The sequence below is a fragment of the Colletotrichum karsti genome (assembly GCF_011947395.1).
Source record: "Colletotrichum karsti strain CkLH20 chromosome Unknown Scaffold58, whole genome shotgun sequence".
Lineage (NCBI taxonomy): Eukaryota > Fungi > Ascomycota > Sordariomycetes > Glomerellales > Glomerellaceae > Colletotrichum > Colletotrichum karsti.
Window position 1 is genome coordinate 211,133 of NW_024065958.1, and position 19,325 is coordinate 230,457.

Consider the following 19,325-nt stretch of genomic DNA (forward strand, 5'->3'; position numbering starts at 1 on the left):
TAGGACCGAAGCTGGATTGATTGGATGACGGACGACCAGACATTGTTTCATGCGAGTTTAGCAGAGACAGCCGCCGGCCGAATGTCAGGCACGAAAGCCTGCTGGGCGACCCCTGCAAGCGCCAGAACTGCCGATTCGCTGTGCGACGAAAGGGCGTTGAAGTGTGAGCGGCAAAGCAGCCCCTGCCGTAAGGTACCTACATGCCTAAGGTAGTGCAGCTCATCAACCGGACCATTATCAGGTTGCTGCTGTCCAGTGTGATATTGGATGGATGTCCATTATTTTCCCATCCCGAGTGCGAGTACAGCAATTCTGACGCGGAATCCCCACTACAATACCGACCCGACGTCTTCAATAACACTCCGCCTGATTAGCTCGCGGCTGCTTACATGAAGCATTAACCTTATGAGTTTGGTAGGAGGAAGGCTTCGGACGGTGCATCTATTCACAGCTAATGATCCAATTAAGTGAACCAAGTGATCGCGGCTGAGGACGGCTATGAAATCAATCAGCCGAGAGCAACTCGCAGGACTCTCAACTCACGCGCCGAAACACGCCATATACCGAGGCATCGTGATACTTTCCGCGAATGAGGTTAACGTTATACTACTATATCGTGCCAGATATTGGGAGCATCATCAACTGCTTCATTATTTCAGTTTCGTCTTCCACATTGACGAGTTGTATGGTCCGAGCTCCTTGATCTAGATCTCTACACATGTGAAGGCTCTCCGCGGTCTGCGCAATGATCATGACGCTCCTCACCAAATGAAACCTGAAGATGAAACTAGAGCATTCGACATTTTTGACGGCCAGAGATCGGATGGGCCGTGCCTTAAGCGCTGACAAACGCAGGGAGCCAACATTTCCCCCCCCTTCGAACGTTTCTGGACTGAACGTATGGTCCGGTCCATAAGCGGATCGCCAAATAAGCGCCCACTCGCGTTACACTTAATTTTCATGATGCTATCTTGGGCGACCGAGTTCTCATCTCCGATCTCGTCATCAGAACGCTGCTTGAACTGAGGCAAACTGCGCTTGCATATTGTCTTCTCGATAAGACGGTATCACCACATGGCCCTCGTCCGCGGCCAGCCGCGTTTCTCCATTGCCTGGTCATGAGCGATTTCAGTAAGCGCCAGCAATGCCACCTCGGCCGACATCAGGCCGTGTGTTCGGGCCCGCGGCACAATGAAGCTCAAAATAGCCGTGTGTGATTTGTGATTCGTGATTTGACATAATGCAAAAGCCGAGGTAGATGAAGAAACAACGACAAAAGCATGCCGGACATGCACAACTTCCTGTCTTACATTCATTATATACTGACTACTTGATTGAGTATCCCGAGTACGAAGTATACGGGCCTTTTTCTCAGCCGAAGCGCTATGGTGCCAATGCCATCAACCCGCCTGAACCAGAAGCCGGTTGCCATTCGTTGTGGAACTCTCATCGTGAGCTGATCTATCTTATTACCAGCTGCCTCGAGCTCCAGTCAGTAGAATTTCGGCAAGCCGCCTCAGAAACGATGATGCACAGCTAATAATCAGCTAGCATCGTTGTGACTCAGTCAGAGCCGGGGAAGCCCGATTCTGGGACATAAAGACAACATGACTCAGATCAGAATGAATCATTTATTGTGAGGTCGCCTGCTCACGAGACTACCTTAGCCAGCTGGTAAAATTGTCTTTATATGGTTGGTGTAGAAATCAAGTGAAGAGTTCAAGAGATAAGAGATAAGCCCTGCAAGATGTGGCCCGTGCTTAGAAGCACGTGAGCTCGGGCGGACCCGTCTTGGGCTGGGTTTTTGGCTGCTCCTGCGCAATCGCTTTCCGCCTCAGCCCTTTGCTTGGGACGACGTCAACCTCATCCTACCCTCTGCTGTCAACCCGGGCAAACCTCAACACCAAGACGACCATCCAGACGACACTTCGATTGCTGCCGACGCAGTATTTTTTTTCGCCGCGAAATAATATCTGACTGCCCTTGACGTTATTGTCGTCGCTTCAATCTCCTCGTGATCAATCAGCTGCCAAAGACCGTCGCTCCGCAGTTGTCGCGACGTTCTCCCTACGTTCACATCACAAGAGGCCTCATTGCATACTCTGGACGGATGCGATAGCTCCTGACGGATGATGCTACAGCGGTGATCTCGCCATCTGCCTTGGAATCTGGTTGGCTTGGTGCGGAGGATTTGAGCAGGAGGAGGCCTGGACGCGAGAGTTGGAATCTGCACCTCGGCCCTCCCAGTTTAGGTTACCTGCGTTGTCTTCTTCATCAAAACGGAGGTCTTCGCTCCCATACAATAAGGGTGGTTTTCTTGTGCTTCCCAGTGCATACGGTGAAGGGTTGAGGACGGCTTGGCTCCTTCCGTCGCCACTTCGCTTTTCTGCAGTTTTCGCTCGCCATCACTCGCGTGCTCTTGACAAAACCAAAATTTCAAAGTCGTCACCAAGAAGATCTCGCAACAATGTCATACGAAGCGTCCGCCACCGAAGTGGCAGAAGACTACCGCCAGGCACTTGAAGACCTGACTACCAACGTGCGCTTCGAAATCAGCAATCTGACAATGATTGCAAGAGAACAGACAGAGCACGCCCAGGTTATATCTGAAGTTCTGCAAGATCACATTTTGAAGGTAGGTCAAGACTTCCATAGCTGCCGTCAACACCCTCGCAAGCAGCCATGGCAGAAGCCATGCTCCATCGTCTTTTACTGAAAGGTATCTAACTGTGATTTCTTGGCAGGCTCCGGCACACAAGAAGCTCCCGGCTCTCTATGTCCTCGATTCGATCGTCAAAAATGTTGGCACTCCGTACACACTTTTCTTCGGCGCGAAGCTATATCAGACATTTATGGAAGCGTACGCCGCGGTCGACGGTCAAGTACGCCGCAAGATGGACGAGATGCTCCGTACGTGGAAGGAGCCGGTCCCTGGATCTCTGGACAAGCGTCCGGTCTTCGCCCCGGAGGTTACGCAGCCCATCGAGAGCGCTCTGATGAAAGCTCGCACATCGGCTCTTCAGGCTCAGCAGGGTCGAGGCCGCGGTCGTCCCGGCGCGCCGTATCGCGAAACGCCCACGCCGCCAGGTGTACGTCCTGGGTCCAACCAGCCAGGACCGTACGCTCAGCCGCCGCCTATGCAACAACCGAACGGAAGCCGACCTCCGAGCGCGCCGCTTCCACACCACCCGCAGATGGTGCCCTATGCAGTATGTCACCCGCTGGCGATGTCTTCACCTTATACTAACAAGTACCACAGCCTCCTCCAGCGTCCTACAGCGCGCAGCCGCCCTCGGCAGCCCCTGGTCCTTATCAACCGCCTCCACAAATGCCACATGCGGCTGGGCTTGCGGGCCCTCCTCCGGCTGGTGGGATAAGCAAAGATTCTCTGGGTCAAGATATCCAGAAGTTGATCGATGCGTCGAAGTTGGAGTTTGCGCAGAACCCACATGATCATAGTATTCAACAAAGACTTAAGGCGTTGTTGGATGTGCAGAGCTTGCTTCAGCACCAGAATTTGCCCCAGGACCAACTGGTCCTCATAAAGAATCAAGTAGCCGATCTTGCTGTAAAAGTGCGGCCGTTCGCGGCCCAGGGCTCTGCCCCTGCTGCTACACCTGTTCCCCATCATCCACCGCCCGCTGCGGCGCCTGTAGTATCGTCTGGACCTCCCCAGCAATCAGCGGGAGTAACGCTTGATGCTCTGTTCGGCCAAGGTGCACTTGCTTCTCTGCTTTCCCGGCAGTCAGCTACACCCCAGGCGCCGACACCGACGCCGCCGCCGCCGTTTCCGAACATGGCTATCCGGTCACCTCCTCCACAGAGGGCCGAGCCGCAACGGCAGCCCAGCGCTCCGCCGGCCGCAGACCCGATGTCTTTGCTCGCAAGCCTGCGGCAAGCAGGACTGCTCTCAGGAGCTGCGAATGCAACGCCTACACCAGTGCCGCAGCCAGCATCGGCCCCCGTACTGGCGCCACCACCCCCGGCCCCTGTGCCGCCTCCAGGAATGCCGATGCTGCCACCCGGTCTGCTGCCTCCCAACATTGCTCAGCTGTTGGCTGGCATGCCGCGGCCTCCTCTACCAAACGCGAACCAACTTGATGCCACGGCTTTGAAGCAACAGTAAGTTTGCCAGCTGCAGGGGAGCGCGTTGTGTACTGACTCTTCGCAGATATCAACCACACTTGATTTCCACGCTGTTTGAGCAGCTAGGGCCTCAATGCACACAATGCGGCAGGCGGTTCAAGACCAACGAGGAGGGCCGAAAGAAGAAGATGGCACACATGGACTGGCATTTCAAAGCCCATCAACGGCTAGCGGAAGCAGAAAAGCGAGGTCAGCACCGAAGCTGGTACGTCGACAGCAAGGTAAGCTCTCATGCCCGCAGCACATGTCCCCGAGATTCTAACACTACACAGGACTGGCTTAAATCACGAGAAGCCATCGACATTGATCACGCACCGTCCACGGACAATTCTTCATCTAGTCCCGGCCGAGGAAAAAAGGAAGCCAAACCCAAGTACATCCCCGTCCCAGATGGATCAAGCCGGATCAACCACGTCTGTCCTATCTGCCAGGAAAAGTTCGAGAATAAGTGGCTTGATACGGCACAAGAGTGGGTATGGCTTGATACTATACTTGTCGGTAATCGGGCATATCACTACAGCTGTCATGCGGAGGCGAGCCAGGCGCGAGAGAGCACGCCGGTATACTCAAGGAGTACGCCCGAGCCTGTGAGACGCAAGCGGAAGGCCGAAGTAGGTTGACGGAATACCCTTTTCCGGCGCCAGCATGAGCTAACTTTCACAGCAGGATGATCTGAATTCTCTCAGAGGAAGAATCAAAGTAGACAACCGTAAATGGGAGACTGAGCTCGATTACTAGAGAATGCTCCTCAGGAACGGGGTGACGGGTGCTTCGTGTGAGAGCGTCATGTCGGTTAGGAGAGCGATAGGAATCACCACAACCGCGTCTTCAACACACAGGACAAATGGTGGGGGGCATTCTGAGGTGCCAAGGAACAGACGCTGACTGTAAGGAAACAAGTGATTGGAGGGTGGCACGAGCAAGTAAGAAAGCTCGTGTCACGCCAATATGCCGCCAATGCATGCAAAAGGAAAGAAGAAGGAAAAACGATCCTTCATGGGGCTTGGGTGGGAGGTGATCTTGGGGGGGATCGGCACACACGGGACAGCGGAGGCGCGGGCACCAACCTGGGAAGATAACTTGGTAGTGGTGTATCGTGAGGCTCCTCCGTTTGTCGGAGGAGCTGGGCGAGGGATCGGCGGCCGAGCTTCTCAGTATCATGGTCGACTCACGTGCTTGGCAAGGCCAGGCCAGGCCAGGCCACATCGGCGCAGTCCATGTGTGCAAAGAGCCGACGCAGGGGGCAAGCGGAGGAAAAGGGCTTAGCAAGAAGCCACACCGCAACACCGGACCGGACGGGTGACAGCGCAGCACATCGCAGCGAGCATCAGGGGTTTGATTGCTCACATGGCACGAAAGACATACTTTACATTCCGTGACTATGTGTCTGTCTCTGCGTCTCGGGAGTCGGACAGCACATGAACTTATTAATCAAACCACGACTCAACGCAAGCAACGTTCTCTGATACCTGGTGATGGTGATGCGGAATTTCCAAAACGAACATGCCAACAGGCTCGAAGGCCGACTCCTACGACATGGCAAGCCGTGGAAAAGAAGTTCCGACTATGACTTCTCTTGTTTGTGTGCTTCTCCACACGAGCTCTTGTGATCATGGATTCGCCGTCGTCGCGCATCCCACGTCCCACTCCCCACAGTCTTGACTCTGCGCTAGGGTTGAGGTGCAAGGGAACGCAGCTCGCTTCTGTGGGCATCCTTGCATAGGCATTCGACCCTTTTTTTCACTTTCCTTCTTTTTTTTTTCGTGACTGCAGTTTTGGGCACTCCGATGTCTGCATGGCAATTGCCTGAGCTACATCCGTCTCGGCGGGCTAGAACACGGTCTTACGTCCTGGAAGTTGTCCTATGAGCCTTGGACCGATTCTAGCCCATCTGATGGAAGAGGGTTACGCTGTGATCATGTCCAGGGATGCAAAGTGTTGGGCAACGATTGGGTCGCATGGGGGCGGGAGAGAATGGGGAAAAGATGGACCCGGGGAGGACGGCGTGGGCAGGTTGAACTTGGATGAACAAACAGACTCAGCAACCCGCGACGACGTCGGTGGCAGGCCGGAGGACGTCGAAAGCACTGGAAGGTTTTGAGAGAGGATTCTACCGGGCAGCTTGTGGACGGAACGGCGGCAGCGGAAGGCGTCCGGACCAACCTTTTCGGGCTTCCCGATGATCAGCTTACACTGTTTCTGTAAGGTGAGGTAGGGAGTTGCCCTTGTCCATTGTCTTGCCATTCTTTCTTTGCCCGCGGCTCGGTGTCGATTGTCTCTGGCGTAGCGTACCTCTAGCGTTTGCAGATCGTGTTTTTCTCCTGTCTTATCTCGTCGGGAACACGCGTCTGTTTTATTCATATCCGTTTGTACCGTTTACCACTACCGCCGGCTTGAATCGTACCGTATGGGAAAACAAGTGCCCTGTATTAGCTATGTGGCAATTGGGTAATCTTGACCGGCGTGGCGGCCGGAGACATTAAAACTGAGGAACTTGAGGATTGGAACAAAACAGAGCTAATGTCATAAATGTGGAGGGAGCTTCCAAGTTTTGTTTCCACTGGGTTAACACAACTACCGTCAGCGAAGCGTTTCTCCAGTTCGCGGTCATTGAAGTGCACAGTCGCCCGCCTGTTCATTGCTTCACACCCCTTTCTGGAATCATGTGGGGAAACATAGCCATGGCGGGGTTGTGCTTTTCCTTCTTCCGCGTGTGTGTGTGTGTGTGTGTGTGTAATTTTTGCCTCCCGGGAACGTAAAGAAAGCTGTGTGCGTGCGTACGAGTGTGTTGCAAGCACCCAGATGAGGTGGTGAGCCGTGTGTCCCGGACATTGTGAGCATGGAAATGGGTAATGCAGCATTGGGATGGGAGCTGGCCATCCAGGGACTTTCCCAGATATCACAGTTGCGCGGGCTGCCATTGAACCCACGAGGGCCAGGTGAGAGAGAGTCTTCCGCCTCAACAATGGAAGCGGCTGGACTCACCCCAATCAGGTACTCAGTGACATTATCTTACCTTGAGGTACTTCAAGCTGCCTGCCTTACCCCAAGACCCCGTACCCGACGGTACGGCGGGATGGAGGTGCCCGCATATCCATGTGGATGTTCCTTCCCTCCATCCTGTCGGCGCTGCCCCCGTTGCGAGGGTGAGCCTGGCCGGCCCCCGATAGATAGCGCTTGGAGCTGCAGCTGACACCGGCCGCGGACCCATCCCGGTAACTGTATTTTGTTGATTTTATTTTTATTTCATTTTCATTTTCCCGGTACCTACCCTACCTAGTGTAGTCTTCTGCTGTCCACGGGGTTCTAGTCACCCTTCTCTTGCATCATGTACAAGCAGGACCCTATACCGAGCAGGGTAGCTTTTGTACCTTACCCCCACTTGATGGAGGGGCAAAAGGGTTCTAGGTCCTGGGCGGACGGCGCAAGCACAAGCTCAACCCCCGTCATCAGAACTTTGGAGGTCTCGACAATGACGGTGTGAGCTCTGTCCGGTCGCCCCTCCAGCTCGTGTTGAGGTATTGGCGCCGTAAGGTATCCTTTTAAGAGAGCTCTTCGTCGCTCCTTCCGTTGATCGGCAGCCGTGGGTGTCCAAAAGACCTCCGCCCCCCTCTCTCTCTGTGTCTCTAACTTGCCTGTTCTCACGCAGCAGTATTTTCATTTCCAAACCGATCCACAGAGACTTGCGCGCGAGTCTCGTCTTCCAACATACATTGCAACCGCGTGAATGGGCGAATTCCTGCCTGCCATGGAGTAAGTCCTTTTTCTTCCTATTCCATCGAAACAATTGGGCCGGAGGGGCCGGCTTCCTAGCTCCTAGGATTGCGACAGCTTCGTGACGAACCAGAGTATCTAACATCATCGCTCACAGACCTCCTCAACTTCTCGTAAGTCCAGCCGACAAATCGCGAGAGCTGCTCATCCTCGCCGACCAAGACCCAAGCCATTGACCTGACACAACCGGCAGGACCACTACATTGGAATCGATGTGGGCACTGGCTCTGCCAGAGCTTGCATAATCGACGAGACTGGCGATATCAAGGCCCTGGCCACTGAAACCATCAAGCTTTGGCAGCCAGAGACAGGATACTATGTAAGTTTCAATGCCCGCTTCTGTGTTCCTCTCACGTTGCGACGGCTTCAATTCCGGATAACCGACTAACGAACGCTAGGAACAATCGACGACAGACATCTGGGCGTGCATTTGCCTTTGTGTCAAGAAGGTTCTCATCGATTCATCCGTCGACCCAGCCAAAATCAAGGGCATCGGCTTTGATGCCACCTGCTCCCTCGCCGTCTTCAGCCACGACACTGACGAGCCTGTCCCCGTCACCGGCCCCGAATTCGACAATGCCGACGGCAACGACCGCAACGTCATCCTGTGGCTTGACCACCGTCCCGTCGAGGAAACAGAGAAGATCAACGCCACGGACCACAACCTGCTCAAGTACGTCGGTGGGACAATGAGCATTGAGATGGAAATCCCCAAGGTGCTCTGGCTCAAGAACAACATGCCCAAGGAGCTTTTCGACCGTTGCAAGTTTTACGATCTGGCGGACGCTCTGACACACATGGCCACCGGCAATGAGACGAGGAGCTTCTGCAGCACCGTCTGCAAACAGGGCTACGTCCCTGTGGGTGTCGATGGCAGCGTCAAAGGGTGGCAGGAGGACTTTCTGACGACAATTGGTCTCGAGGACCTTGTGAAGGATGACTTCAAGCGCATGGGCGGCGTGAACGGGGTGGTGAGCTATCTTGTTGTTGACTGGGGGCATATGACTGACCGGTATCATAGAACGGAAAGTACCTGAGCGCCGGAGAGCTTGTCGGCACGCTCTCTAAAAAGGCGGCTAGGGAGCTGGGACTTCCAGAGGGCATTGCCGTTGGTGGCGGTGTGATCGACGCCTACGCCGGCTGGATCGGTACGGTTGGAGCCAAGGTCGAGCTTCCTCCCGACCATCTGGACGAGGAGGCCCCAAAGAACGATCTTTCTCAGGCCTTCCACAGACTAGCGGCGGTTGCTGGAACATCGACATGCCACTTGGCGATGTCTAGGGAAGCCGTCTTCGTGCCCGGTGTCTGGGGCCCGTATCGTGACGTGTTGTTGCCCGAGTTCTGGATGGCCGAGGGCGGCCAGTCCGCAACTGGAGAGCTCCTCCGACACATTCTTGACATCCACCCCGCCTATGTCGAGACGCAGGCACTTGCTACGGCCGAGTCGAAGAACATCTACGACTTCCTGAACGCTCACCTCCATTACATGGCGGAGAAGACCAATGCCCCTTCCGTCTCATACCTTGGCCGCCACTTCTTCTTCTACGGCGATCTGTGGGGCAACCGTTCGCCTGTTGCCGACCCTAACATGAAGGGCGCTGTCATCGGTCTCAGCAGCGACAAGACCACCGATAACCTCGCGTTGTGGTACTATGCGACAATGGAGTTCATTGCCATGCAGACGCGTCAGATTGTGGAGGCGATGAACAACGCCGGCCACGTTCTCAACACCATCTTCATGTCCGGTAGCCAGTGCCAGAACCCACTGCTCATGGACTTGATGGCTACTATCTGTGATATGCCCGTCCTCGTGCCCCGGTACGTCAACGCTGCCGTCGTCCACGGTGCCGCCATGCTCGGTGCTAAGGCGGCCACCGCATCCGAGGACGGCACGACAGAGAACTTGTGGTCCATTATGGATCGTATGAGCAAGCCGGGCAGGCTCGTCAAGCCCGGCACCCTCAAGGGCGAGAAGCTCCTCTTCGACGCCAAGTACAAGGTCTTCCTTGAGCAATGCAAGACACAACAGGAGTACAGAAAGCAGGTTGATTCCGCTGTTGACCAGTGGCTGAAGAAGTGATTCGCGTTTAATGAATGGTGGGAAAAAGAACAGGGCCAACGAAAGATGTTGCGGTTTAGACGGCTCAAGGGTACATCTTGTTGGTTTAGGTTCACAGGTCAACGGTCATTCTCTACAAAGGGTTGTACGGGGAGTTTTGCAATATAATGATAATGATCGTTCATTAACGGATAGATATTTATTTTAGAGGCGTATCGTCTCGTCTCGAATCAAATCCTGCTGAGCCTCGGTCCTTCGTGCTCGCTGTTTGAGTCTCGAATCCACAAGCAGGGGTAGTGCTTTGCGGGCCAAGCCACCTCACATGCGTCCTCGGATTCGCGCGAGGTGGGCAACGATGAAGTTCATCCCCACTGGAGGGGGGTTTCGTTCCTGCACGTCCGCATCTGCAGCGAGCACACGTGCCTGTAACTACAGCAGCTGATAGGGCAATGGCCTTTGCGCTAGGGTAGCGGGACAGTGGAAATGCGGCGCTGGGACGGGGACAACTGGTGTGGGGCCGCGCTTCAGCAACCACCTCACGGACCAAGGCGGCCGACATCACCTTGAAGCTTGTTTTTCCATCCATTTCCGCTACCTACGTCTCGATCGAAATTTTCCATCGCTAGAGTTACCGACCTCGTTCTAGCTGATCGCGGCACGTCTGTTCACATCTGCGACGGTACTGGAAGCTTTTCGGACCTCGAACAACGACGAGAAACGACGAAAATCGACTGGGACCGAACCCTTCGTAGCTCGACTAGCTCCAACTCGTACCAAAGTTTACACCCAGCACCCGTCGCTGCGGTCAGTCAGCCACCATGCGATTCGGAAAGACGCTGCGGCAAGCCATTTACGCGCCGTGGAAGGACAAGTATATCGACTACGCGAAGCTCAAGAGCCTGCTGCGGGAGGACAAGTACGATGACGACGACGTCGCGTGGACTGAGGAGGACGAGAACCGCTTTTGCGAAGAGATCTTCAACACCCAACTCGAGAAGGTTGCCCGATTCCAGGAGCAGACTTTCAACGGCCTGAAGGATCGTATCGACGCCGCGTTCGAGAAGCTCAAGGAGCTGGCGCCGCCGCCCAGCGAAGATGAACAGGATGGACCCGAGAACGTCAAGAAAGCCGATGCCGCGACGGCGCAGAAGCTCAGGGACATCGAGGCGGAGCTCGACAAGATCACGACCGATATCTCGGAACTGAAGAAGTACAGCAACATCAACTATACGGGCTTCCTGAAGATCGTCAAGAAGCACGACCGCAAGCGCGGCGACCGCTACAAGGTCCGGCCCATGATGCAGATGAGGCTGTCGCAGCGGCCCTTCAACTCGGAACAGAGCTACTCGCCGCTTCTCAACAAGCTGTCCATCATGTACTACGCCATCCGTCAGCAGCTCGACGAGGGCGGCGCTGACCAGCAGCCTCTGGATCTCGAGAGCCAGGGCGAAACGCACAACGGCGAGAGGTACACCGCTCACAAATTCTGGGTTCACCCAGACAACCTGCTGGAGGTGAAGACGTACATTATGAGACGACTCCCCGCGCTTGTCTACAGCGAGCAGTCAGCCAAGGAGCTCGACGGCACCAACGATCCTACCATTACCTCGCTGTATTTCGACAGCCCCAAGTTTGACCTGTACGGAAAGAAAGTGGAGCCCAAGTCTGAGGCCTCTTCCCTGCGCGTGCGGTGGTACGGACAATTGAGCTCGAAGCCTGACCTGTTCATTGAGCAGAAAATTGTCGCGGAGCAGGGCTCGAGCGAGGAGCGCAAGTTCTCCATCAAGGACAAGTATATCAAGCCGTTCATCGACGGCACGTACAAGATGGAGAAGACTGTGCAGAAGATGGAACGTCAGGGGCAGCCGGCGGAGGAGATTGAGAACTTCAAGAATACCGTCCAGACCCTGCAGTCCTTTGTCCAGGAAAACAAGTTGCAGCCCGTCCTGCGCGCCAACTACGCCCGCACTGCCTTCCAGAAGCCTGCCGACGATCGTGTGCGCATCTCCATCGACACTGAGGTTGCCTTCATCCGCGAAGACACCCTGGACCGCGACCGGCCGTGCCGTGACCCGGCAGAGTGGCACCGCATCGATATCGACGGGCGTGGCCTGACCTACCCGTTCAAGGATATCAACCAGAGCGAGGTTTCCCGCTTCCCCCATGCCATTCTCGAGATTAAGCTGAAGGAGGACCCCAATCGGAAGCGTCCGGCGTGGATCGCCGATCTCATGGCATCCCACCTGGTGCATCCCGCCCCCCGCTTCTCCAAGTTCGTCCACGGTGTCGCCTCCCTGTTCGAGGACTACGTCAACAGCCTGCCCTTCTGGCTGAGCGACCTGGAGGGCGACATCCGCAAGGATCCCCAGCAGGCTTTCGAAGCCGAAGAACAGCGTCGCGCGCAACGTGCTGAGGATGAAATGGCTGTTGGCAGCTTCTTGGGCAACAAAGTTAGTTCCTACAAGGTGTCCAAGAGTTCGCCGGCCGGCACATCGCATCTCGCCAACCGTATGGCGGCAGAGGCGAGCGCGCGCTCCAGGCAGGCTGGCACCGCTGAGAGTCAGCAGGCCAACACTACCGGCCAGCAGAGCGGCGAAGGCAGCCAACAGCGCAGCTACGGCACCCTGTCATCTGTCCTCCCCGGCTTTTCGCTCTCGAAATATTCCAAGGCCAAGAGGGCCCAGAGAAGCCGGGTGCAGCTGCCCGAGGGTGTCGTTGAGCCGACCCAATGGCTCAAGAACTCGGGCGAGCTCAAGATCGAGCCCAAGGTGTGGCTGGCCAACGAGCGCACGTTCCTCAAGTGGCAGCACATCTGCATCCTTCTGGGCGCTCTGGCCGTGTCTCTGTACACAGCAGCGGGCGAGAATGCCCTTGCCGAGATGATGGGTATCGCCTACATTTTGATTGCAATTTTCGCCGGCGTGTGGGGTTATACGATGATGCACACGAGGAGGACGATGATCATCGACCGCAGCGGGAAGGACTTTGACAACCTCGTCGGACCCTTGATCATCAGCGTCGCGTTAATGATTGCCCTGATTCTGAATTTTGTATTTGCTGTAAGTCTCCCGACACCCCTCTTGATCGGTACTAACCGTCATCTCAGTATCAAGCTGCGGTCGACAAGCTGGACGTCGACAAGGTCCTAGGTGTCACCAACGTCACTGGCGAGCCCATCCGCCAGGAACTCATTTAAAAAGAAGCAGACTTGGCGATGGTTTCAGGGTGTGACTGTCTCGATATGTGGGCTTTTGCATAATATTCTGGTGGTTGATTTGCATGCGTTGCATTGGGGCGGTGCTCAGTTTGATTTTGCGGCATTGTTATTGGTACCTGTTGGTGGACGCCGAGCGTGTCGTGATTCGTGTATAAGACAGGACAGCGTGAGCATCAAAAATACATCTTCTTTGTCGGTAAGCGATGTTTTCCTAATGCCGTTCCATTCATTGGTAGTGCCCGTTGCTGGATGCTCGAGCGACGTTCTACTCGTGGCGATGAGCCGCATCCACTTCCAATATGCTCCAGTTCATGCGCTGTATCAATGATCGAAAGAGAAGTTCTTGGGTGATTTGAAGTAGTTTGTAACACGATAGAGGAATATGGCTTTGTTCATGGTTTATTGGTCTGTAAGTCGTGGCGTGGGAATGTCTCGTGTCTTGTGGGCGTTATACCGAATTGTGCGCCATTCAGATGTCACCTCTGCGCTTCCTCATCTCGATCGTGGATATAAAGTTCCAACGCTGCCAACCCAGGAAATCCATCATACTATATAGTCGTGGGACACCCTCTGGTAGCTATGTCAAATCAAAATGCACCTAATCCAGTAAATCCCCCTGGGTTGCAAGCCAATGAGAGTTCTCTGGTTGGCCGTAGGCAACTTTCTTCCACCTTAATAATCTCGTCGAAAACTTCAATGATATCCTCATCTGACTGCTTGTGATTCGAGTTTCTAGTTGAGAAACACGCTGGGATATTCCGTGCTTGTCCTCAACCATTGGCGAAGTAAGATGATGACCTTCTGTTTTTTGCCTGTTTGCGGCGTTCACTGCGAATCCGTCCTCGTATTGTTACGAATGGAAGAGAGACTCTTGTCTCTTTGGAACAAGACTTCATGGATAGAAAGGAAGTGTGTGACTTGCTGTGGTGATGATATAACGGCTCTCAACATACAATCATAGCTGAATCAAGCCTGCCGCGATCCTTGAAAGATTTTGACACTTGGTGGGATCGTCTTGAAGTTTTCGAGAGTCTTCGGGCTCAGGCCCGTGTCTTTTTTACTCGTCTAGCTCAGCTATCGGTGGAAACACACACGCAAAGCTCTCAAAATGAAAAGACACTCGGCCATTATCTGTCTCGAACAGTTCCAGGCTTGCTCAGATTCATTTCTCTAAGCGTGAATACCGGTCTGACTACATGTATTCTGTATTTCCATAGAGAACTGCACATTCATCCCCCCGAGTACCAAAGACTTTTACTTTGATATGGCAGAGCTGTTTCGCCTTGAACTCTTCTTCACTGTTGAATCTTCCGGGCTTTCGTTATTGTTGTATGAAATTAGCGTCACCCTATGTCAAGACATCAACGATTTTGGCCTATATTTACAGATGTGACATATCACACAGCCTTTCCAAAAGCTGCCTTCTGTTAGGTCCCAAAAACTCCTTGGGTGCGTTTGACCGCATGATATGCCTGGTCACTTGGCGAATGCCATCCATATTCTCTGGCCCCTCTGGGCACAGCAGCACGTCTGACATCAGTTAAGTCATCACTCCGTTCCCAAAATCTTGCTCATGATGTAGAAGAAGACGGATGTCATTGACGATTAAGTCCCGTTTATCAAGTTCAACAAATTCTGTGATAACGACCTGTATCTTCAGAAGCTTCAAAGGGGCTCAACAAGAGTGACGTTGCTCTATTTGTATCGCCGGGAGACAAGATTCAAAATTTGGCCTTGATGACATACTCGAATAGTATCATTGGAAGAGATGGTGATTCTTTCACCTAGATCGAGAACGTAACCACTCGGCGCTAAACAGACAGACTTGAAATCATCGATCTACAACGAACTGAAATATTTGACATCAGGCTGGTGTTTTCTGGAGCTTTATCAGCTCGCCCCAGACATGAGCATGATTATGTAGCTCGTTTACAGACAGATTATGATTGTCTGGTAGTGCTTGGGTCTCGTTATCTACTTGTGAAAACAGAAACCCCCAATGATCATTTTGCGATGCTGTCGCACTGATTTGGCCGCAACTTGCAATTACTGCCGAGAATATTGACTAAGCCCCTCTTTTAGAACTCGGTTGGAAAGCCGGTAACTTGTAAACAAGTCGACAAGTTATTGTACATGTCGAAGTTCTCGTGTACGGCGGCGATGACCGTTTTGTTTTATGAGAAACCAAGGAACGTAGTAGCTCATAAGCGACATCTACAACACCACATATCTCGTCGGGGTAAGGCTTCCAACATCGAATTCTCTCGTCCTTGATCGTATCTTTGGTTTACATGGGAAGACCGCTCAGATATACTTTTGAAGGTTTAAAAGCGCCTATGGGCTTTGGGTGATATCTGTTGACCGCGAAACTACTTGGTTTTCGTCGAGCGAAGACGTCATCACGGGGGCGAAATAGGGACGAATTGAGAGAGCGAATCACCACCCTCTAGCTAAATATCTGCTCAGGTAGAATGACTATGGCAAACCAATCTTCGACGGGAAGTTTATACACCGTCGTCAACTCATCAAAGTGATATCATAGCGTCTGTCACAATATCGCTAAGGTATACAACATCGTTTGGCACCTACCGGTAGCCATCTGTATGAAAGACAACGTCGAAAGCCAGGGCGAGAGACTGTTCAATATGTCTGGTGGCTTGGGTTATCTTTTGACCCCACAGAATCCCTCAAGAACACAAATGACAGAGTCGATATGGCCAACACTCGTGGGGTGGCGACCGAGTTCGTCAAGAACGAATCAGACGTATGAACGTTGTTTCGATAAGCTCCTGTACGATGCTAAAACCCGAAGCCAAAGGTGCTTGGCCCGTTTCTCTTGATCTCCTAACTGTCGCTGTTCTTCTCTGGCACCATGCCGACGATGTCCTAAGGGACAAGCTCAATTACACCTCTTCCCGGGGCAAGCCGGCACCCTATCTTTGTCATCGTTATAATTATCGCCTTTGAACGTGCTGTTGATATCATTCGTCGTCGTCGTCGTCGTCGTCGTCGTCGTCGTGTTTGGCCTAGGAGCCCGTCCTCAGCCTCAAGTTATGGCGCGGGGTTTTGGTCAGACCTTATTTCAAAGTCCTGGTAAGTCGCGGACTTGATTAAGGAGCAGCTTTCGAACAAGAGTTGGGATGGGAGTGCCCCCGAAATGTAGGAAATTGTTAGGTGTCATCGACCTTCCCCCTGCGCAAGGTGAGGTTAATCAGCCTGACATACTCAATACAATTGACTGACGATTGTCAACTCAAATAAATCTATGAAATTTCCGCGGATGTCAAGTTAGCCATGTACTTGTCGGTAACACGACACTACCTGAGCTTCTGTCAAATATGTATGGGCTGATCACTGGCATTTGGTCGTACAAACTCGGACATGTACATTTCGCATGGAAGTTTCTGTATGATCCTCACCTTATGCGTTTCTGGCACTGAAAAAGGATGCAGCTGAACATTCAATTTTGTGGCACGTACGTATCTGCCTTTTATCTATGTGCGCCATGCATGCTAGGTATATCCTCCTCATATCACCGGCGAGAGGCCGAGGGAAGAGCACCAAGGACGAACATACCCATGCCCCGTCTAGTGCGTTATCTCCATTCCTATGCATGTTCTTTCGTGAGCAGAAGGAGAGAAATCGCATCCCACTCAAATCCCAATCCCGGAAGAGCGCCAAACCAAGAAAAGACCGTCGAGAGTCGATGCCGACCGTCGTTCTTATACCCAAACCTTTACTCTGGACTAGTACACACTACCCCTGATGCTTTTATCCTCTCTTTCGGCGCGGGCGAGATCGTCTTCGTCTGCCTCAGAACCTAGGTCGCTGCTGTGTGTATCGCCGAGGCGGTTCGCACGCGTTCCCTGCCGCATGCCGTTTTTCTCTAGTAGCTCGTCTTGCTGGCTCAATGGTGCTGTGCTGCCGTTCGTGTCGGTGTTCCCGTTCACGACATCGTTGCGACTTCCATTCACACCACTGCTGTCGCCGTTCGTGACAGTGGCCACCTTGATCTTCGTCGTAATAGCTGCAATCTGTGGTCTGTGACTGTCCTCCTCTGAAGAGTCGGTGTCGCTGCCTGCAATGGACGTACGTCCCGAGTAGGTACCGCCAAAGTCGCGGCCGACGTGGAGGTGCGGCGAAAGCATGCTTCGGAGACGGTCTTCGGCAGATATGAACGACGGGGTGCCATCCGGGGACGAAACGACCTCTTGGCGGGATCGGTTGACGTCGATCTGTGGGGGTCGGTTATCGTTGTCCTCGTCGGAGCTGTACCCTTGCTCGATTCGCTTCGGCCTACGGCCGGGCGCCGGTGACTGGTGGCGGGAGTGGCCGTTAGCAACGCCGTTACCGTTGGCGGCGGTCTCATCCTTCAGGCGGAGGGCCTCTAGATCTTCGCGTTTCTGGTAGTGGCTTTTGTGGTTGCATCCGTTAGGACAACCACCCCAGCGACGCGTCACGATGAAGGTCTTACTGCGCTCCAGTAGACTAGACGTCTTCACGTCCTTTGTCAACTTCTCTTGATTTCCCTCCACCTCGGTCCTCTCCTTTTCCTCTTTCTCCTTGAGTTGGGCCCGCTCCTTTCGGAGGTCTGACCACGTCCGGAGTTTGTTCTCGAGGATATATTTGCCGCTCTCTTCCTGCTTGCGCATGAGGAGGAACTCGCAGTGGTTGACGTTGCGGAGGTCTTCGAAATACTCGACAGTGAAGTGGTACCACTTCATAAGAAAGACGCGAGACATGAGACCGTGGGTGACTACAACGAGGGTTAATTTCTTCTACGAGCCTGTATCCAACTGTGTACTTACCGAGCACGCAAACACTGGCAAAGTCGTTTTCGCCAAACTGGCGCCACAGACTCTCGTTGAAGCCACTAACTCTGTCGTATGCGTCTGCGGCACTCTCGCCGTTAGGGATGCGGTAGAAAAAGTGGCCATAATCGGCACGTTCTTGCCACATGCGTTCCATCTCGGCGGAGCACGGCTGGAAGTTGCCAAAATCCTGTTCACGGAGGCGGGGCTCCTCATAGACTTTGATGTTGGAACGCTTGAAGGGCGAAGGGTCCTCCTCGTCCGACGTCAGTGTAGAGAGAATGCCCTCGGTCGTCTCGCGGGTGCGGCGGTAGGGAGAGGTGAAGAAGTGTAGGGTATCGTCGGCGCGCAGCAACTTGCGCAGGCGGCGTCCGGCGTCGTAGGCTTGTTGCCAGCCATCTTGTGTTAACTTCACACGGTGGTCGGGTATCGTCTGGTGAATGTCGCGGTTCTCTATGGCAGGATCCGGTTAGCAACCCGGCGGAAAAGGCCGTGATGCGGAGTACATACTGTTGCCTTCGGACTGGGCGTGTCTAATGAGAATAATGAGCCTCGGCTTGGCCATGATGTCTTGTCCGTACGGGTGGCGTTTGGCGAGGTCGTGATTTGTGTGCAGCAGTCGGTCAAACGGAGGGATGCGTCGGTGATGAAGAGGCGAAGAAAGGTGTTGCAGGCAAGGGTGTTATTCAAGAACAGGTTGACGGCGACGAAAATCAACGTCAGGTCGCAAGACAGTAGCGTTGAGAACCTTGTTGACCAGGGAGGGAAGTGTAAGGTAAGGTAAGGAGAGGAATGAGGCGGGGCAGGACTTTGTCGGATTAAAGGGAAACCTTGGGAGGGGCTGCCGTTGTATTTGTATCGCCTTATGCCAACCTTAACCTTACAGGCCGGGCCCGAGAGGGATGGTGCCTGTGTTAATAATGCGTCGACGTTTGTCAACCAACAGGTTTGGGGAGTTGAGATGAGATGAGTTTAGTTTAGGTACAAGATACGTAAGGTGTAGCAAGGAGTAGCTAAGAGTCACAAGATGGGAAAGGAGTGTGTGGGTGACCGTTTAAGAGTGCTGTCTGGGGGGAGGTTGAGTCTTAATTTTTATTTTAGATCACTGGTGTCTTCGATTTCGGTTTAGTACCTACGTACGACAGACTAAAATGCAAGTGTACTGCGGTAAGGTAAGGAATGGTACTCCGTACTGCACTGTACATCAATCGTTGGCGTATTGCCCCTCGTGTGACAGGTATTTTTGGTTCCTGTCCGCCTCCCGGCGGCATCCATTTGTGAGTCTGCAAAGCGGGAGGCGGTTTTTTTTTTGGGCGGG

The 19,325-nt window shown here is 53.6% G+C and overlaps 3 protein-coding genes across 3 annotated transcripts; 2 read left to right on the forward strand and 1 right to left on the reverse strand.

Annotated features, from left to right (window-relative positions):
* Positions 1-2,467: 2,467 nt before the first annotated feature.
* On the forward strand, positions 2,468-10,000 carry CkaCkLH20_12397 (fggy-family carbohydrate kinase; the record flags this gene model as incomplete). Its single annotated transcript, XM_038895110.1, has 8 exons — positions 2,468-2,635; positions 2,745-3,209; positions 3,260-4,122; positions 4,172-4,367; positions 4,419-4,619; positions 8,114-8,239; positions 8,319-8,891; positions 8,942-10,000. The coding sequence occupies 8 exons, from the start codon at positions 2,468-2,470 to the stop codon at positions 9,998-10,000; spliced, it is 3,651 nt and encodes a 1,216-aa protein (XP_038739624.1).
* Positions 10,001-10,797: 797 nt separating this feature from the next.
* On the forward strand, positions 10,798-13,175 carry CkaCkLH20_12398 (VTC domain-containing protein; the record flags this gene model as incomplete). Its single annotated transcript, XM_038895111.1, has 2 exons — positions 10,798-13,038; positions 13,086-13,175. The coding sequence occupies 2 exons, from the start codon at positions 10,798-10,800 to the stop codon at positions 13,173-13,175; spliced, it is 2,331 nt and encodes a 776-aa protein (XP_038739625.1).
* Positions 13,176-16,942: 3,767 nt separating this feature from the next.
* CkaCkLH20_12399 (phosphoglycerate mutase) lies at positions 16,943-18,572 on the reverse strand (the record flags this gene model as incomplete). Its single annotated transcript, XM_038895112.1, has 3 exons — positions 16,943-17,952; positions 18,005-18,460; positions 18,518-18,572. The coding sequence occupies 3 exons, from the start codon at positions 18,570-18,572 to the stop codon at positions 16,943-16,945; spliced, it is 1,521 nt and encodes a 506-aa protein (XP_038739626.1).
* Positions 18,573-19,325: the final 753 nt, after the last annotated feature.